General features: G+C 44.2%; 1 protein-coding gene across 1 annotated transcript in view; it reads left to right on the top strand.

Moving 5' to 3' along the window:
* Nucleotides 1–18,428, top strand: part of BVES (blood vessel epicardial substance) — a 32,489-nt gene extending 14,061 nt beyond the window's left edge. Inside the window, exons 6-8 of the mRNA XM_054722182.1 lie at nucleotides 2,395–2,562; nucleotides 3,476–3,617; nucleotides 17,802–18,428. Coding sequence (XP_054578157.1) covers nucleotides 2,395–2,562; nucleotides 3,476–3,617; nucleotides 17,802–17,926 — 435 coding nt within the window. The 3' untranslated portion in view covers nucleotides 17,927–18,428. The remainder of the gene's footprint in view (nucleotides 1–2,394; nucleotides 2,563–3,475; nucleotides 3,618–17,801) is intronic.
* The last annotated feature ends 855 nt before the right edge of the window (nucleotides 18,429–19,283 follow it).

Genomic DNA, 19,283 nt, shown 5'->3' with positions numbered 1-19,283 from the left:
TCCTCCACTAGAATATCAACTTTATGACATGTGCTTAGCTGGTCTTTGAGGGACTTTCCAGTGGACTGTGAGCCAACTTTATGGCCACTTGGCCAGATTACTTTCTATTTGGCCATCTTGAAGAATATTGGTGAGGGGGGTGGGGCGGAATATTGGACATGCTGGGTAGGGTTTGGCCTGGTGGGAAAATACGCCTGGGCTGAAAGTCAGAAGTGTTCACTCCACCACTAGTTAACATGTGTTCATGAATACGTTTTTTTGCTGCTGCTCATTTGGCATCTGAAAAATAGGGGAGAATGTAACCTGTTATATCTTAAAGGCAGTTTTGAGGATCAATTTATATGATAGATATAAATGCACCTTAAATGTTTAAAAGTACAATCTATCTATATAAAAGCCTAAGCGACCGTTTGACCATTGGACTGGTAGCTATGATGAGCACTGACCACCAGGGGGCAGATGCTCCACCCAGTAGGTTAGCTTGCTGCTGGGGTCTGGCCGATTGGGACTGAGCAAGAGGATCAGGACTGGGCAAGACAGGCCGGACACGCCCTGGAGCCTTCCCGCAGTCCCTCCCCGGCCCCGGATCGTGCACTGGTGGGGTCCCTCAGCCTGGCCTGTGTGCTCTTGCAATCTGGGACCCCTCAGGGGATGTTGGAGAGCCAGTTTCGGCCTGATCCCCGCAGGCCAGGCTGAGGGACCCCACTGGTGCACAAATTCATACACTGGGACTCTGAGTGACATTCTATTTGATTGTCATTCCCTAGTCATTCTCTACCGCTTTCCCCTGTTCTACATTTGTCAAATATTTATTGCCACCTGAGGGTGTCATATTTCATTTATTTACTATCAGCTTCCTTCACTAGCATGCAAGCTTCACAGGGTAAGATCTTGTCTTTCTTGTTCATCATTGTGAGCTCATTGCCTTGAACAGTGTCTGGAACTACATACATGCATAATAATACATGTTGAAAGAATTAATGGATTTTAGTATCTTATGGAGTCACAGAGCTACTCACACATTTCTTAAATTCAATGTGTTTGGTTTTGGAGATTTCCACTTTTAAGATAATAAATAATTACAATTGTTTTTTCCCTAGGAGTATTGACCTACTTTGTAAAGTAGCCAAACTCTTTGATTTGTAAAGATCAGATTTCAGCTTCTCTCCTGGGTTTTCCGTTGTCTCTCTTAGTAGACATAAATAACCCTTTGTCTTCTGAAATAGGTTTAATTTTGTGACTAACAAAGGGGAAAGAGCTCCTTTGGAAATATTTGCTGTGAGGCCCAGATACTACTTCATATCAAGTAAACAAGCCTTTATTAATTTCCTGCCTGGATAGGCCTGGGGTTTCATGTTGAGGTAGAAAAATGGTTTCTGCCTTCAACAGTATTCGTGTTCATTTGCTAATTGCTTCACATGTTAAACATGCACTGAGCACCACTCTGTGTTGGACACAGACATCCAGACATGGAGGTGCCCTGTCCCTGCTGTCGTCGCGCTCAGGAGAGACAGGTGTGTTAGGATTCAGGGCTGTGAGTGCCACCGAAGCGCGGAGAAGTCCTAGCTGATGGAAAGGGGCCTGCCTGGGAGGAAGAGCTTCCTGACACAGCTTCCCTCACTCTGGAGAAAGGATTTATTTGAGGAATACTTGAACTCTCTGTGGTGCAGCTACAGTACTTTTCCACTTTTCTGTGTCATAAGACTTAAGGAAAGGGTATGGTTTCCCAGTGCTGATCTAACTGCGGGATCCCTGTGTGTCCCCAGTGGGCTACATTGATCGGAGCCAGTCTTGAAAGGTCACACTCAGTAAATAGTATGACAGAAAGACCCAGAAAAGGTCCCTTGCTGGCCATATTTGTTAGTTACAGCCGAGGCCCTAAACCTGATTCATGAGTCAGTTTTCTCATTCTCTAGTGTGTGTTTGCAGACTTAGCTAGAGAAGGTCTTTCCTCTACTAGTACAACTTGGCCTTGTGAATCTTACCTCAGTTTTTTGTTTTGTTTTTTTGGCTTGAAGTGTATTCTTCAACCTCTGTGGTAATCTTCATGGTGTAAAGAAATATTTAGCTATAAATTATACGTCCAACTGGAACATCGGCCAAACACATTCTACGGCTGTGCTGTTGACAGTGGCCATTCTTCTGTCCCCAGACCTCAAGAAACAATAAAACTCGGAGAATATGCTTTTATTTGGTCTTCAGATTGCTTAGTTTTAAACATAATTTTATATATGGTTATAGAAGCTTATGTGTATGGATCTTATTTTAATTTAACTAATATGATAAATCATTGCTATAATAATATCCACTAAATTATTCGACTCTTCCCCAAATTACTGTAGTCATAATTCATATACATAGATGTACTTTTTTCTTTCTGTGCTTCATTGTCAGGTCACCATTGTTGCAGATGATAACTGCAGATTTTTATGCTGGTCAAGAGAAAGATTAACTTACTTCCTGGAATCTGAACCCTTCCTGTATGAAATATTTAGGTATCTTATAGGAAAAGACATTACGAATAAGCTCTACTCATTGAATGATCCCACCTTAAATGATAAAGTAAGTTTTTCTGGGTGTGTTTATTTTGTTAAATAAACATGTACAGTGAGGTATACCTCACTTAATACAATATATAGTTTCCTGAATTTCCGTTAATTAGTCAAATGTTAAGTTAAGTGAGAATGCTTCCAGGACTCATTTCTCAAGAGTGAGGACATATTTTGTAATGATCACATTTGCCATTACGGAGTGAGGTGTCTCCAAATGTCAGGGGCCTCCATGGATGGCGAGGCGGTGCTAACTTCTTCATAAACAGTCTAAGGAAGGTGCCTAATGAGTGGTGTGAGGGAGTGGGGGGCAGGGGCGGGGGCGGGGGGCAGGGCAGTGGGGAGGTTGCAGACTGAGCAATGCTGACGAACCCCAGCGAGCAGGAGGTTGGCATTTTAACCCTGGGGTCTTCCAGTCCTGCACATCCTCCTGGTCAGCCTCCTTCCCCGGAAGCCCACACGTGACTAGAGAGGTACAGGATGGAGGCCTGTAGCAGTTTAGTTCGGGATTTCAGAGCTATATAGATCTTCACCGATTTGCAATTTGGTCTTCGTTCCCCCACGTTTACTTAGAAGGAAATTAAAATGATCACAGAAGAGAACTTGGAACACATCGTTTCTGTGATAAGTACTGCTGTTCTCCAGGGACTATGAGTATAGGAGTGTGCTCTCTTAAGTCATCTTGTCTAGGCTGTTTATCAAATTAGGTTGGTGCTTACTATTTTTTTAAGGTTAATAAATAGACTAATGAGTATATTAAATGTATTATCTATAGTAATAGCCAGAAAATAAAAATTATAGCTGACATTCATTGGGCACTTACTTTGTACCACGTAGACTTTTTTTTCCAAGGAAAAGTAAATGCACTGATAGGGAATACTATCTAAGTCCCATAGGTGTCAGAAATCTTGAAACTTTGCTTTCAGAAGGCCAAAAAGTTGGAGCACCAGCTCAGCCTCTGCACGCAGATCTCCATGCTGGAAATGAGGAACAGCATAGCCAGCTCCAGTGACAGCGAGGACGGCTTACACCAGTTCCTCCGTGGCACCCCCAGCGTGTCCTCTCTCCGTAAGTTAGCCCAAAACAGATACATGTCAGGACTCTGATGGATGGCACTGGCAATAGACAAATGACAACTTTGACCAGAAAAATAACTTTGCCAGTAACTATTTGGCAATCTAAAGGCATCATTAAAAAATGATCAGATCTTTTCTGATTATTTTAATAATATCAGCTAAAATCCAACTTCAGATCTCTTATTTCTGTTTCAGGACGTGTTCACTGCTTTTGGCACCTACTTTTTAAAATACTGGTTCACTGGAATAATGGGAAAGGGTCCTTATGGTTTGCTGGGTTTTCGGCTTTGTTGTTTTCATGATTTTAGTCCTGGTAAAAGCTTAGATCCAGCCATGTGTTAAAAACACTAGCAAGCAACTGCTGGGTGTTTTACTGCTGGCTGGTTATCTCAGTGTGCGACCGGGTAATGGAATATCCCTGAAGATGAAGGAGGCCGCTCAACGCCCCTGTGAGTTACTCATTCACACACCACCAAGCAGTACGTTTTGCAAGATCTCTCCATAGTTTAGACTGTTTTAAGACATCTTAAGTACAACTGATGACACAGATATTGAAGATGAGTAAGTAAAATGAGAGAAGCTAGATTATTTTAAGAATTAAATGCTTAAAATTAATTTACACATTATTCCAAGAATGGTAGTAAAAGAACTTTGAACAAATTCATGTGAAACAGCAAAAAGACAAAGTCTCCCATTGCATAAACTAAAAACTATTACTATTTCCAAATGTGTGTTAATCCAGAGTAACTTTTAGGTAAATATAGATGAACATTCGGCAATCCTAAGTGTTTGTATAAATGAGTAACTTTGGATGCTTTGGATAAATTGGATTAAGGATTTTAACTATAGTTTAAACGGACAAAGGATTGGCAAGGTCATATAATTGGTGTAAGCTTCCAAAGTAAAGTCTAGGCATGGAAATACTTTGTGGACCTAAAGGAGATTTCAGGAGCAACACAAACAAGAAATTGGAAATGATTGTGTTTTATTCTAAAGTTACTTTTTGAAAGTCACTGCGGTTAACCAAAGCCTGCAGCCTACTAGCATGTCACATGTACTGAAACCTTTTGGTGCTCAAGAAGCATTTTCAAATGGACCCATCTTAGTTACATGTGTAGTGATTGATTACTACGAAAGGTCAGCAGAAAGTTAAATATTTGTATGTGGATTATTTTTCCTGTAAAATAACTTGTTTTTGTAGTTCTTACTTTTGTTTAGTTCTACAGTCTTGCTTACGAAGCACCGAGAACCAGTGGTATATAGCATGAGCATTTGTTGTCTTAAAATCAGTTTTGCTTTTCTGTAGTATTTTATTGTATAATCTAAATATTTTGGGGATAAAAAACATTTTAGGGGGGGAAAGCTTATGTACAGTATGTTGTTTAAATAGAATTAAAACATGTTTTCAAGATTAACATCTGTACTGGACTCGCCTCTGGAAACCTGTTTTCTGGTGTTCAGTGGATGGCTCACACAGGTGCATACAAACCTCGTTCTTGCTCTAATAATTATTAGCTGTGGGCCTTGTGGGAAGTCCCATGACCTTTCTAATCCGACATGAACTGTCATATCTGGTCACAACTCCTGCTCCGTTTCCTTCCCTCTTCCCTGCAGTAAACCATGAGTGTAATGCAGTCACTCCTGCAGGGCTAATTCAGGCTTCAGTGTCTGTGGAGAAGTGTGCTGCCCTTCAGAGCAGAGTCACATTTTCACTTCTCATTTCCTCGTTCCCTTGTCTAACTAGACTTTAGTACTTTGCTGTACAAAAAAGAAGGAAGGAAGGAAGGAAGGAAGGAAGGAAGGAAGGAAGGAAGGAAGGAAGGAAGGAAGGAAATGTGTGCAACCTGCTTATGTTGTTTATTTAATTATTTAGCCTCAGATTTATTATGCAAGATCTCACATATTGTTACCAACGCGTCCAGCTACCTATGCATGCATATTTTTGAGTGTGTGTGTGAATTACACAGCACATCCTCGTTCATGCCTGCTCCCTTTGACCAGTCCTCGTTCTGAATCTCTTGGCTTCCCTCCTGCGGTTTTAATGAAAGACGTTAGGACTTGAGCACAACACTGACACAAATTATGAATTACTAATTCTATCATATAATTCATTAAAAACTGGTTAGTTCCTGTGTCTCTTACATGTTAGCTCAGAACTGCTGAAGGCTGTCGTTTTTTCATTTGCCATTCCCACCAATATGCCTCCTACTTTTCCATTACAAATTACATTCCCTGTAAAACAGAATGCAGAACCAATCTCCTAGGACTGCTAGGCTGAAATAACAAAATTTATCATATTTTGAGCATGTGTTAGGTCTTAGTAAATGGTAGGTCCCTAAAACCAGTGACTAAGCTCTTATTATTCGAGTTTCTGATGTGCAAATGAACAGCCTGGTAGCTGCTCTCAAAATGCTAACGGAGAGAAGGGAACAAACGTCAGTTGACAACAGCAGCTAGTGTTTTTCAGGTACTCCCTGTACCTAACCACATGGACGAGGCACTGGACTCCGGCACAGAGGGAGGTAGATTGGTGTTTGCTAGATGATGAGGCACTAACAGGCGGTCCCCAGATCTCTGTGAGGAAGAGGCTGCTTTCTTGCTCACGTGCACATTGAGAGCTGCTCCAGGCCCGTGTCCAGCTCACGCCGGGATGTGGAAGGAGCAGTCACTGTTTGGGTCACTGCCACTCACGGCAGAGGGCAGACAGTGGGGCAGAATCATGCCATGGCTCTTGCAGCTCTGCCACTTCCGCTCATGTTCTCTGGACCAGAGAAGTCATTTGGCCAGAACCACCATTAGTGGATGGATCTTGAATCCTCCTGCAGGAGGGAGGGAAAGCAGGCATTTTGACAATAACACGATCTATCACAGTGAGTATTGTTTCACTTTACAGGTGAGGAAATGGGAACTATGAGATGTTTATTCGCCTCATTGGGGGTGAGGAGAGGTGCTGGATTGCAAACCTAGGTATCCTGTCTGATTCCAAAAGCCCGTGCTGTTAAAGCGTATTGTCTCTGTGTATTAAAAAGAAAAGAAAAATGCATATACCATTTGATTAGCCCTTTATAGTTTAGAGGTCACTTTCACCCTGTTCTTGCATTTGAACCTGCCAGGAGGCTCAGCAGCTGCTATTTTTCACCCCTCTGCAGGCGAGTCCCCTAGAAGGTGGCGCTTGCCCAGAGCCACATCTTCCCCTCCAACCTGCTTCTTTGGAGAAACCTCCCACCCTCCCACCCTTCATTTTAACCAAACAGTGCTGCAAATAAGTGTCCCTGGACTGGTTAATTTCCATCGCGATGACATTTTCACCATATTCTTTGTATGAGGGTTCTAATAGGAACATTTAAAATTAACCATTTGTATTCTTCAGACTTTCAGCTTTTGGTTAGCTTTCACTTTGCCTCGCATGTACTCCCAGAATTACAAGCAATGCTACTCTCTAAAAACTAAGCGTATTTCATATATTTTTCCTAATTAAACAACTTTTACATTCCATTTAGTCATTAACTCAAATAAAGTAGTAGATCTAAACATTAAAATGCACATGAACACTTCTCATAATTATTTCAAATCAGGATCAGCATGTACCCTTGGCATTTGGTTGATAACATCCCTAAAGTCTCTTCATCTCTGAGCTTCCCTTTTATCTTTGTCTGTCTCTCTCTCTCTGTGTGTTTCTGCATTTTTGTTTTGTTTTGGGTTTTTTGTTTGTCCTATAGACCATTGATTCTTTTTTTTTTAACCCTTACCTGAGGACACTTTCACTGATTTTTAGAGGGGAGGGAAGAAGGGAGAGGGAGAGAGAGAGACACATCAATATGAGAGAGAAACATCAATCAGTTACCTCCCCACATGCCCTAACCAGGGCCAGGGTTTGAATCCGCCACCTAGGTGTGTGTCCTGACCAGGAATCAAACCCAGAATCTTTCGGTGCACAGGACAGTACTCCCACCAACTGAGCCACACCAGCCAGGGCAGAACATTGATTCTTAAACACGAAGGAGCATATGAATCAGGTGGAGATCTTGTTGATGCTTCTAATGCAGATGGGCAGACAGGGGTGGGGCCTGGGAGTCCACCTGGTTAACAGATACCACGTGATGCCAGTGTGTCCGGTCCTGAACGACACCTTTAGCAGCTAGGCCATAGGGTTCCCTACTTTTGGAATTTTGTTGATTGCTTCCTCCTGGTGGTGATCACGATGTTCCTTGTATTTCCTGTCCACTGGTAGGTGATCGAGGGGCTGGCAGAGGTTCTGGTGAAGGTGCTATTTAGACATCTTGCCCCGTATGGGATATAACACTACACACACACACTTCATAGCGGTACACAGCACATGTTCAGTGTAACAGAACTGCCGTTCAGAAACAGGTGAAGGGACACGTTAGGTGAACCATTTCAGAGGAATTTCTGCTGGCCCATTTCTTACGCTGTGCTCTGTTTTACAACCTCGCGTGATGCTGAATCCGGAGCAAGATCTCTGCTCTCTACAACACAGAGTTTCACATCACATTCTCGTTTAAAGGGGAGAAAGTGGAGTAACCAGATAGCCCAGGAAAAGGATGGTCTCTCCCTGTTTATTCAGTAGCTCAGAATCCACTGAACTCTTCTTGCTTCCTGTACTGGAGTTTCATGGGCTAGCCCGGGAGCCTTGGCCAGGCTTTTTTTTTTTTTTTTTTTTTTTTAAACATGTCCGGTTTCTTTTCTTTTTTAAATATATTTTATTGATTCTTTACAGAGAGGAAGAGAGAGGGATAGAGAGTTAGAAACATCGATGAGAGAGAAACATCGATCAGCTGCCTCTTGCACACCCCCTACTGGGGATGTGCCCGCAACCAAGGTACATGCCCTTGACCGGAATCGAACCTGGGACCCTTGAGTCCACAGGCTAACGCTCTATCCACGGAGCCAAACCGGTTTCGGCTGGCCAGGCTTTTTAACCTTGTGTTCATAAAAAGACCAGAAGGAAGAAGGTGCTCAGAACGTGTGAGAGGATTTAATGCCCTCGCGGGGATATGAGCTTGCTTCTCTCTGCTCCTGGGCCAAGGTGCTCCTCAGGTGCCTTGTCATCTTCTCTGCCTTATGAGGTTTGCTCCCCACATGTAATGTGTAACACACACACACACACAGATTGTCATTGGCACTTCGTCACTGATAACTGGTGATGAACACAGGCATTGTCATGGCAACAGGAGGACATATTGTGTTTCCTTTAAAGTTGCAGAACTTTATTTTAGTTAATTGGGGTTAAATAATCTATTGTTTGGCTTGCTGCTTGCTTGTTGTTGTTTTTTTTAACCCTGAGGCAATACAGGCAGTATACTCCTGATGATGGAACTCAACTTTTAAAGGTTTAAACCATCTTTAAAGGTTTAAACCATTTTTCCCCCAGAATTATACTTAACACTTATGATTATTTAAAAGACAACTATGAAATATTTAGAGAGATATCTCTTACTGACAAATAAAACCTTTTCTGGTGTTTTGTGTTATTAATGTCAAAATGGTGCTTTGTACGTCTACTAATTCCATATGACCTAGTTGCCCAAATATGCTTTCAGTCAGGTTAGCTTGCATCCGGTGAGCATTCTTGTCCACAAACACTAGCAACGTATCTGACATAAGGACCTTCTCTCGGCTCTCTTATCTATTTATTTACCTGGGAAGATGCAAACAGCCAATTGTTCGTTTCAAGACTGGTTCCATGAACTAGTCTGTTCAACTCCATTTGCATTTCATTCTCCCTGCGAACGACTGTGGACTTACAAACAACACGCTTTCATGCGGACAGCTGGAGAGGAGATGTGATCAGGCGCAGGGACAGGGAGGAGGAGCCAGGAGCAGGCCTCAGACCCACCACGCAGCACCCTCACTGCCGAGATGCCGTGCAGCTGAGGGAGGTTCAAAGGCCTGGCCAGGGCTGCTGGGCTATCCCCGAAACAAAGAAGTGTTGAAGTTAAAGGGGAAAGCATTCGTATCACTACCCTTTCTTATTCTTTCCCCCTTCTACCTTCATACTGTTGTGGGCTCTTCTTTAACTCTTAAACAATCAAGGTCAGTGGCATATGCATTCTGTTCTCTCTTCTTTTTTCAGTGTTTTAGAAAATATGATAAAATACTCATAACATAAAGTTTACCATCTTATCCATTTTTGAGTGTACAGTAGTTCAGTGGCACTAATACTCTGTGCTTTGGTAACTAACTGTAAGTAGGTCTTCCTTTGTCTATGGGTTGTTCTGAAGGTGTGAAAGCGAATAAAAAGTGTTGACGTTATTATGCTTTATTCAAAACCAAATAATTGGCTGTGACTACATTTCTCTCTTTTTGGTTTCAATGTCATGACTCTTGTCCCGTGCCAAGGTTCCTAATGTCAAGGATGCATGGATCTGTGCACAACACAGAAATCATGCCACAGTTTGCTCCCTATTTTACCCTCCTTTTTCCCCTAAACTTTGTTTTTATTGCTTTGCTTGTGTGGCCACCTGAGTCACTATATCCCCAGTAACTTCTAGCTTCTTATCATTCTTTTAGGTGAAATCCCTTTCACTTCTCAACTAAAATCTCCGAGTGGTTGGTTCCTATTTGAATCATGCCTTTTCATAGTGCTTTCTGTTTTTGTGGGTATCCTCGGTTGCCCTTCGTTTTCCTTATCCTTTCATCTTCTTATCTTACATCTTCACTTTCTCAGTTCATCAGTGCCCACTCCCTTTGGCTGGAGACCTTTCTCACAGTCTCCCCTCCTGCTCCCTCTCCCCGGACTGGCGATTCTCTGCTCTGTTGCTCAGCTGCCATCGGGACCAGCTTCCCAGGTCTGCTGTCTCTGCAGCCCTGTATCTTTTCCTTCGGGGCAGGAAGGGGCTGCAGGACTTTCGCCATTCCTTGGCTGCTCAGCCCTGTGATGTGCAGCTCAGGGCCCTGACCGCCCCTCTGAGTAGTCAGGAATTGGCCTGGGGATGCCTCTTTGGGCCACAGAAAACCTCCTCATGGGAGCCACTGACTTCCTCCACCCTGCCCATTTGCCCTGACTCAAACACTTCCTTGCTGGTGCTGAGTCCCTCGAAGAGAAGTGAAGTACAAAGGCCATACCTGCGCTTTAGCATTATTGTTCAGAAAGCTTCAATCAAACTTAATTTTTTATTTAAAAATACCTTATGACCTCACTAAAAATTTTTTTAATTAAAAAAATTTTCCACTATAAGGAGTCAAAGGCAGAAAAATGGATGATAATCTTTCTAGCAAAGAAGCCATTAAATCCTTCCCCAGCCCCATTCATCAGAAATTGTATACAATAACTAAAATTCTGAAGCCCTGTATGGTCTTTAATTGCTTGCTAAAGCAGTTGGCCAGATGGTCAAAGATAATAAAAAGAACACCTTGAAAGGGATAAAGAAAATGTCATTAAAATAACAGAGGAGATGGGGAAATCATGCATTACATTGAATGGTTTACAGAGGGGTTGCTCCTTTTTAATAAGTGTGTTTCTGAAGCAGAGAGAAATGGCGCTGGACAAACTTCATATCATGGTACTGTATTTATCTGAAGATCAAACTTGACATCGCTTATTTATTCCCTAGAGCAGAGATGACCTTCACTCTGTATTTAAGAACAACAAATATGTCTTTTACTTTGCCTGCTAGGAGAGGCTCTAAGGCCTAACAATAAGAAGCACACTGCAATAGAAATAAGCTTAATAAGGACAGAATTCTGTGAAAGGCAGTTTCTCTTACCCAATCTTTTATTACTCCACATCGGGATTTTGACTGTTCCGTATGACCTTCCTGGTCCATGTATCAAAAGCTTCCTGTGGTTCTCTTTTTTTTTTTTTTTTCAAGTATAGTTAACATTGAATATTATATTAGTTTCAAGTATACAGCACAGTGTTAGTCATTTATATAACTTTCGAGGTGATCCCCCGGATAACACTAGCACCCACCTGACACCACACATAGTTATTACAGTATTATTGACTATATTCTCTATGCTGTAACTTACATCCCTGTGACTTACCATATCTTTCCGTGTATACGATGCTATTTTTTTTCTGAAATCATTAGACCGAAAATCGAGGGGCATCTTATACACGGAAGTCAGCCGAGGAGGGAGCCGCGGGGGTGTGGGGGGAGGGGAGGAGAGGGTGTGGCTGCCCATACCTTGTCAAACAGGCCTTCTCCAATCACAAGCCTTATTGTTACTGACATCAACTGATGCCGTAATTGGAGGTGGAGAATGCACAGATGCAACAGGGACTGGAGCGTTCTGAGCCCATAAAGATGTCAAAAAATAAAAAGATAAATACCAGTACGCGATTATCTTACTCTGTAAAATTCAAACTGAACGTAATCAGCTATGCAAAAGAGCATGGAAATAGAGCTGCAGAGAGACAATTTGGACCTCCTCCCACTGAGTGTATGATCAGACAGTGGAGAAAACAGGAAGAACAACTCCTTAAGATGCCTAAAAAGAAGAAGGCCTTAAGAAGAAAACCAGCAAAATGTTTAAAATATTGATTTCTTAATTTTGGGTTGGAAAAGTGGGGGGCGTCTTATACATGGGGGCGTCTTATACACAGAAAAATATGGTACTGTAGTTCTTTTGGGGCCTCAGAAAGACAAGAGGGGCTGGTGGGACAGCCTGAGCCCACCCTCCACAGAGACCCAGGGCCAACTTGTACTTTGCAAAAACCCCTCTGGGGCCTTTTTTTTTAAATATATTTTTTTATTGATTTCAGAGAGGAAGAGAGAGATAGAAACATCAATGATGAGAGAGAATCACTGATCAGCTGCCTCCTGCATGTCCCCCACGGGGGGGTTGAGCCTGCAACCTGGGCATGTGCCCTGAGCAGGAATCGAACTGTGCCCTCTTGGTTCATAGGTTGATCAATGCTCAACCACTGAGCCACACTGGCCGGGCCCTGCAGAGTCTTGACAGCAGGCTTGTCTCCTTCAACTAGGATCGGATACTAGTTGCCGTGTGAACAGGTCTGTGAGGAAAGACGGCTTCTCGGACCCCAGTCCCCTGTGGGTGTCCGTGGTGTCGTCCCTCCTGTGCTCTGGCACTAGTGCAGGTGTCCAGGTTCGGTTCAGGGCTCTTCAGAGTCTCAGCCTTCCACATTTGAGGTTGAGCTTTTCTTCCTTACCCTTAGAATGGCTGCCTGGTGCTTCAGTTCCCCTTCTCACCTGAGCCCACGGGGAACGCGGTGGACTGCCCCGCTGGCTGTGCCTTCTGGGCGCACTGGTACCGTGGGAGGGCCATGGAGTCTTTTGGGCAGAAGTTACTTTTCTTCCTGGTGTCACATGGAACTCCCGCCAGCAACAGCAACTCCCGAGTATCTGTTTAACAATTTCACACCAGATAAGTTTGGATCACAGTTCAGCCTGAGACTATTTGCTTTACGTACTTGTATAATAAACTATGTTACTGGGCGGCCTGAGCCAACTGGAAGGTGATTATAGCTAATAGCAACAAAATAATGCTAATTATCTCTTTTTCATTATAATAAGTACCAAAGGAGAGAGTTTACCACTTTTGTCTCCCAACTGTAAAAGTGGGTGTAATAGAAGATAAAACTCGGTCTTCTGAAAAATGTATGGCTATGGACGTATTTGCTTTCTCGAATTTGAAACAAATGAAAAGTAACAATATTACACTGAGGTCATGAACTCATAGCAATGTCCTGGAGGGGCAAAAGTCATTGGAAAAGCACTTAACGAAAGATAAGCTCAATTTCTTCCCCCCTCCTCATGCTCTCACATCTAGGAAAGATAGAAGGCCTTCTGGGCAAATGTCTGATGACGCATCAGTGCCTAAAATTAATGAAAAAGGCAGGCAAACTTGCAGAAAGAATTTAATAATGTTCAGCTTGTGAAATGTAAGATCGTTCCCTTAGAGCACAGTATATTCTCTCTCTCTCTCTCTCTCTCTCTCTCTCTCTCTCTCTCTCTTCCCCCCTCTCTCTCCACACTCCATATTGGGTTTGGACTTTTTAGTGGACAAAATAATGATTTCTAGCTGCGTAGCGATGGGCTCTTTCTTCCCACTGAAGCACAGGGTCCTGCTGAGGCTGGAGAGCACCGGGTCTATGGGCCAGGTGAGCTCCTTGCTCTTGCTCCTGGAAGCCTGCGTTCTTCTGGCTGTGACAGTGACAGGTGGGCCAGGTGAACGCCCTCCTTGGCCCGCGGTGGTGCAGGAGGCCCGGGCTAACCAGTTGATACAGAGTGTGGGCACTCGCTGCGACCGTGATTCCTATCAAGGGCTCAGGCCCCCAGCTGGCGCTGGGTTGCTTCTGGCAGTTACAGTGAGACCGAGTTTCTGTTGTAAAACTTCAGGTGCATCTGCCGGTGGGGAGAGAGCAACCGGCACAGTTGTGGGAACTGGGACCTGGGGACTCGTGGGCTCTAACCCAGCCACAAAGCCTGAAATGAACGTGCATCTAGTGCTTTCCATGAGAAAAGAGCTTCAGCAGAAAAATGCACTCTCGTGGGGCTGTTAGGGCCATCTGGCTTATTCTGCCAGATGTGTTTCCACCTGGCTCATTCCCAGGTGAGAAAGGCATTCGCCCACGGCAGTTCCCCGCTCTGTTTGCTTTCACAGTTTGTTCAGGTTCAGCTTCTGGGTATAAAATAGAAATATTAGTAGGGATGGGAGGAGAATGAATTACTCTGAAAAGTGTGTTGACAAACAAGAGAGTCAGAGACTATGTCTGATTTGTTTTTTATTTCCCCAACATTTAACCCTTCAGTTGCTCAGAGATTTGGTTGGCTGATTGGATGAAAACTTGGTTGTAGGTACCTTATTGATGCTTACGCAGCGGCCAATACTCTTTGCTGTAAGCACTGTCAAATCAGCCAATTATTTGAAAGTGATTTCCTTTGAAACTTGACACAGAATATATGTGCTGATAACAGTCCCTTTCCATAGTGAGGGCTTACTGTAAGCCCAAGACCTGCTGACGCTTGAATGCTGCTGTGCCCCATATGGGGGGGGGGGGGTTGTGCGGTTTTGACTCATCAGAGATGAAATGTGATGGCCTTGTGTCTCTTCCACGTCCTCAGAATCAGCTTTCTGAAGGCTGAGTCTCGGAGGAAGGTATTTTTCACGTACTAACTAGTTATCAAGGACCTGGCTATGTGTGGGGTGCACTGCGAGCCTGCAGGAGAGGGGGGGGGGTGTGGTCACAGCCCTTCGCATGTTGTTTTCCAGGAAGGGAGAGATGTCTGTCTGTAGGACCACAGCGTGGTGCAGAATGTGGAAGGGCTGTGGTTATTTGGAGGAGAATAGAATCCCTCACAGAAGGAATTAGGGAAGACTACAAGTGAAGGAGTTGGGTTTGAACTCCATCTTGAGGCCTGGATAGGAATTTGGTGGGAAGGGATGGGAGTGGAGAGACCATTCCAGGTGGAGAGAAAAGCACGAGGAGAAGAAGAGAGGGATGGGTTGGAGTTGGGGGTCAGTGAGCTTGCCAGGGCGTGGACTAGAAGGGAAGGAGGCTCTCTCTGGAGACCCCTGGATGCCAGCCCAGGACTGTGGGTGACTTGCCTGACTGCCTTGTAATGTTATAGAGAGTAACCCACCACAGCCCTTCTTTTCCCAGGCAAATAGATTGGGAACAGAATACGTTCTTTCACAGAGAAACTGAGAGTTCTGGGAAAGTTCTCACTAGGCCATTTCCGTTGTTTTGGGCCCTCTCTTCACTTTCTCTCAGTGGGGAAATGCAGCGATTAGGCACGTAGTGGGAGGGTCAGAACATTTTGTCCCCAATGTCGATTGCAGCCTCAGGATACCGTAGATCGTCACCCCCGGTTTGATAGATGGGCTTAAAAAGTAGAGATCAATTGGTCTCACTTCCCCAACCAAAATAAACTGGACGTGTTTCTGTTATGTGTAGCATACAGTTATGTCTGAATGCTCTACATTATTGATTTAGCTTAATGCTCTTAGACATGCTATCTTGTTTGTTCTGAGGGTTTTGTCTGATTGCAAATACTCAGCCTAAGTTAATATTTCATGAGACTCAGTCATAACTTGAGGCTAGAAATATGATGGAAGCCATGGCTACTGGTAGAAAAAAAACCCACACACACAAAACAACTGGACTGCACTCAGGCCAGTTTAGACTGAGAAGCACAAACCTCTATTCAAGCACTAGTCCCATTTCCTTTCTTTGCCATCCTTATGGGCAATGATGAACTTTAACCAGTTTTCTAATTCTTCAGGCTATTGTCCTCCGAAGACCATATTAATACACTGGTTTGATTGACTTACAAAGTGTTATCATACCCCACGTACTGATTTGAGTAAGAACTTTACAAATATGAAAGACGCTTACTCATCCAAACAGCGTATGAAGTAGATATTATGATTATTTCTATTTTGCTGACAGGACAATCAAGGCACAGAGAAGTGAAGTAATTTGCCCAAGGTCACACAGAATGTGTGTGTGTGTGTACTCATTGCCGCTTGAGCAGACCTGCAAATTGGAGGTTGTGTTTGGTATCACCTGTGCCAAAAAGGACACAGAGCCCTTGTGCTCTGTGACAGAAGTTCGTTCTTGGGACTTTGATACAGGATTCTTTCCTACCGTCGGTCAGTAGTTGTCTTTCCAGAAGCTCAGCATTTTAATTGATTGTAAATGTTTGAAAGTGAACAATTTCTGTGTGTGTACATCAAACACATAAACTATACCAGAGCCAGGGCCTGCACAATGATGACCTTTCTATGTTGGAAGATGTGGCTGTTGGTAGTAGCACTTCCCCGGGTGTATGGCAGTGACTCTGTCGTCAATAAGAAATAACATAGTCTATGTGCCCAGCACCCTGCTAAGCAGATTTTTGTTTAATCCTCCCAACAACCCCAGAAGGCAGGTCCTGTGAATGTCTCCTTTCGACAGATAGCGCAGCTGAGACCTGGAGAGGCACAGTAATGGAGCACAAGGCACACAGCAGGAAGCAGCAGGGCGGGGACTTGACCCTGGACTTGTTTCCTGAGCCTCTGGTCTTGAGCACTGTGCAGGCCGCCTGCCTCTGTGCCTTGGGGCCCCCTGCTGGTCCCTGACCCTCCTCGCTGACAGCAGCCTGCTCTCAGGGCTGGCCGGCCCTGCTGGCTGCTGCTGACGCTTGTCAAGGTTGAACAGCTGATCAGTATACATTTCTTGTAGGCATTCTGATTCCTATCTTTATAAGATCCTGCTACTTGCCTTTGCTGTACAGCGAACATTTGAAGAGTCTGGTTTCACCCATTGTTCTTCCATCATCAACTTTACACCCAGCCCGAGTTCAGCATTTGCTGAATACCACTCTGTCCTGCTAGGGGGAAGCAAGAATGTGCACAGGTGTGGGTGGGCAGATGGACCCTGACACAGTGGATCCTGACATTGAATGTGGGAACTGAGTGGAGGGGAGTCTGTGCTTATGATGTCACGTGAGCTGCTCATGAGGCACCTCACGGAGTCTCTGCATCTATTTACAATATGTTCTCTTACTTTCAGACAATATTTTTTTTTTCTACATCAGTCATGGTGTCCATATATGGGACATGCTTTTGGTAAATGGGTGAATGAACCAGGGACTGGATGCATGGATCATTCACTGCTTGGTTCCCTTGATTAAATGGCATCCTATAAGGCCCTGGGGTGCCTTGCTACTTGGGATTGTATTTCCTCCACCTGGCTCTTCCCCCTGCATGCCTGAACCCTCTTCCTGCCCCACTGTCCCCCGCTCTCCATCTCCATGTCAGTCCAGAGCGTGGCTGGACAGTTGGTGGCAAGAACTGTTCTTTTAGGGAGTGCTACAGGTGGTATAAGGGTCTATAGTTTTAGAATAAAACCATACTTTAGGGAAATCAGGAGTTCATTCAGCTTTCCAGCGATTCCAGTCACCATGTCTGATATTCATGGAGGAGCATTCTGATTCCTAAACAGACTTTAGGGCAACCCACTAGGGACAGGTATGTTTGAGAAGCTCATTATACAAGCACCCCTCGTGGAATGTGTTCCACATCCTGACTTGGTTTTATTGAAATGCTGGATTGAAAATATAGTGTTAAGGGAAACTCCATTCGTGGGACCAGCGATGGATTCCCAGGGGGTTTTGTTTTCGGGTTGGAGTTTGAAACTGGTGCATCACGCTAGCGTCAGGACAGGCTGCACGTTAAGTGGCTTTCCTTTCTGTGTCTCTGACAGATGTGTCCTCCCCACACCAGCGAGCCTCGGCCAAGATGAAACCGATAGAAGAAGGGGTGGAAGATGATGACGAAGTCTTTGAACCCGTGTCACCAAAAACATTTAAAGTCCGTGAGTTGCCTTGATCAGAGAGAAGAGCCGAGTTACCGAGATGGAAATTGTCTTGAAGAGATCCTGAAAAATACCAGCACTTTATCACTGCTCTTAGATTATTCCGCTTTAGGGCATCCGGACGGTACAGTCTGAGGGCAGAAAAGTGAGGAAGAGTCAAAAGTGGGAAGGCTATTTTAGCTCTCTTAGTTATTGGTCAGCTTTTTAAGTGGTTGCTTTCCTGAGCCTTCTGACTAAACCTAGTTCTATTTTGAGATACATATTTTCACAGTATTTTCTAGATACACTATCATTTTAACTTTAAAAGTCTTAGTGTTCTGTCCATTCAAATGCCTTTCCACTTACTTTCCAAGGCTGTGGTTCATCTTGCTCACAGGCAGTTTTTTCTCTATCATGGCGATGGCGTTGTCTATTCGATAGCTTTAACACACAATGCAAGTTTGAAATGGAGATTGCAATAGCATTAAAAAGCAGGGAATCTCAGGCTTAGCTCAATTGACTTTTTAGATGGAAAATTTTAAAGATGTGATTCGACTGGTGTTTATTTTTCTACCAGGCCAGACACATTACCCCACTAGATTGCCTTCCGTGGTCGGTGTATAGATAGTTTGATAATGAACAAAGCCTCAGGCTTCGCTCACATTACCCTTGTATTATGCTAGTCATACATTAGTCCTGAAACCTAAAGCTGGAAAGATAACAGATGGAAGTGGTTCTGAGCCTGGTGTCAGCCTTCAGCCACGCACCTGGGGTTCGGAGCCATCTCACCCACACATCTGGTGTGGAAACACTTCACTTGGGGCGGAGAGGAGAGGAGAGTCAGGTGGCCGAGCAAGTGGCCCAGAGCCACTTCATCCTTTGGTCTGGATTCTGAAGTTTCAGGTTGTCCTTCCAGCTGTAAATGCCTCTTTAACAGACACCCAGTACTGTGGGGCAGGGGCTCGGCCACGGGCCGTGCCATGGATGCCCAGCCTGGCTATTGCTGTGAGGGCTTTGATTCCACTCTCCTTTCCACCAGAACCGCGTTTTAGGACACGGTGGTGTTCGGCTGGTGGGGAATGAGGAGCTGGCTTGACTCACGGTCAGTCTGGTGGGTGTGATTGTGGCACCCAGTTGGGCGGAGTCCGTTGACCGGCTGTGCGGCTTCATACCCATCGATGTTTGTTTTGTTTCACCCCCTAGAACAGTGGTCGGCAAACTCATTAGTCAACAGAGCCAAATATCAACAGTACAACGACTGAAATTTCTTTTGAGAGCCTAATTTTTTAAATTTAAACTATATAGGTAGGTCCATTGTTAACTTAATTAGGGCACATGGTATTTTGTGGAAGAGCCACACTCAAGGGGCCAAAGAGCCGCTTGTGGCTCGCG

This window comes from Eptesicus fuscus, chromosome 10 (genome assembly GCF_027574615.1).
Source record: "Eptesicus fuscus isolate TK198812 chromosome 10, DD_ASM_mEF_20220401, whole genome shotgun sequence".
NCBI classification, from domain to species: domain Eukaryota; kingdom Metazoa; phylum Chordata; class Mammalia; order Chiroptera; family Vespertilionidae; genus Eptesicus; species Eptesicus fuscus.
Note: the sequence above shows the minus strand (reverse complement) of the source record. Positions and strands in the feature narration are given on the sequence as shown.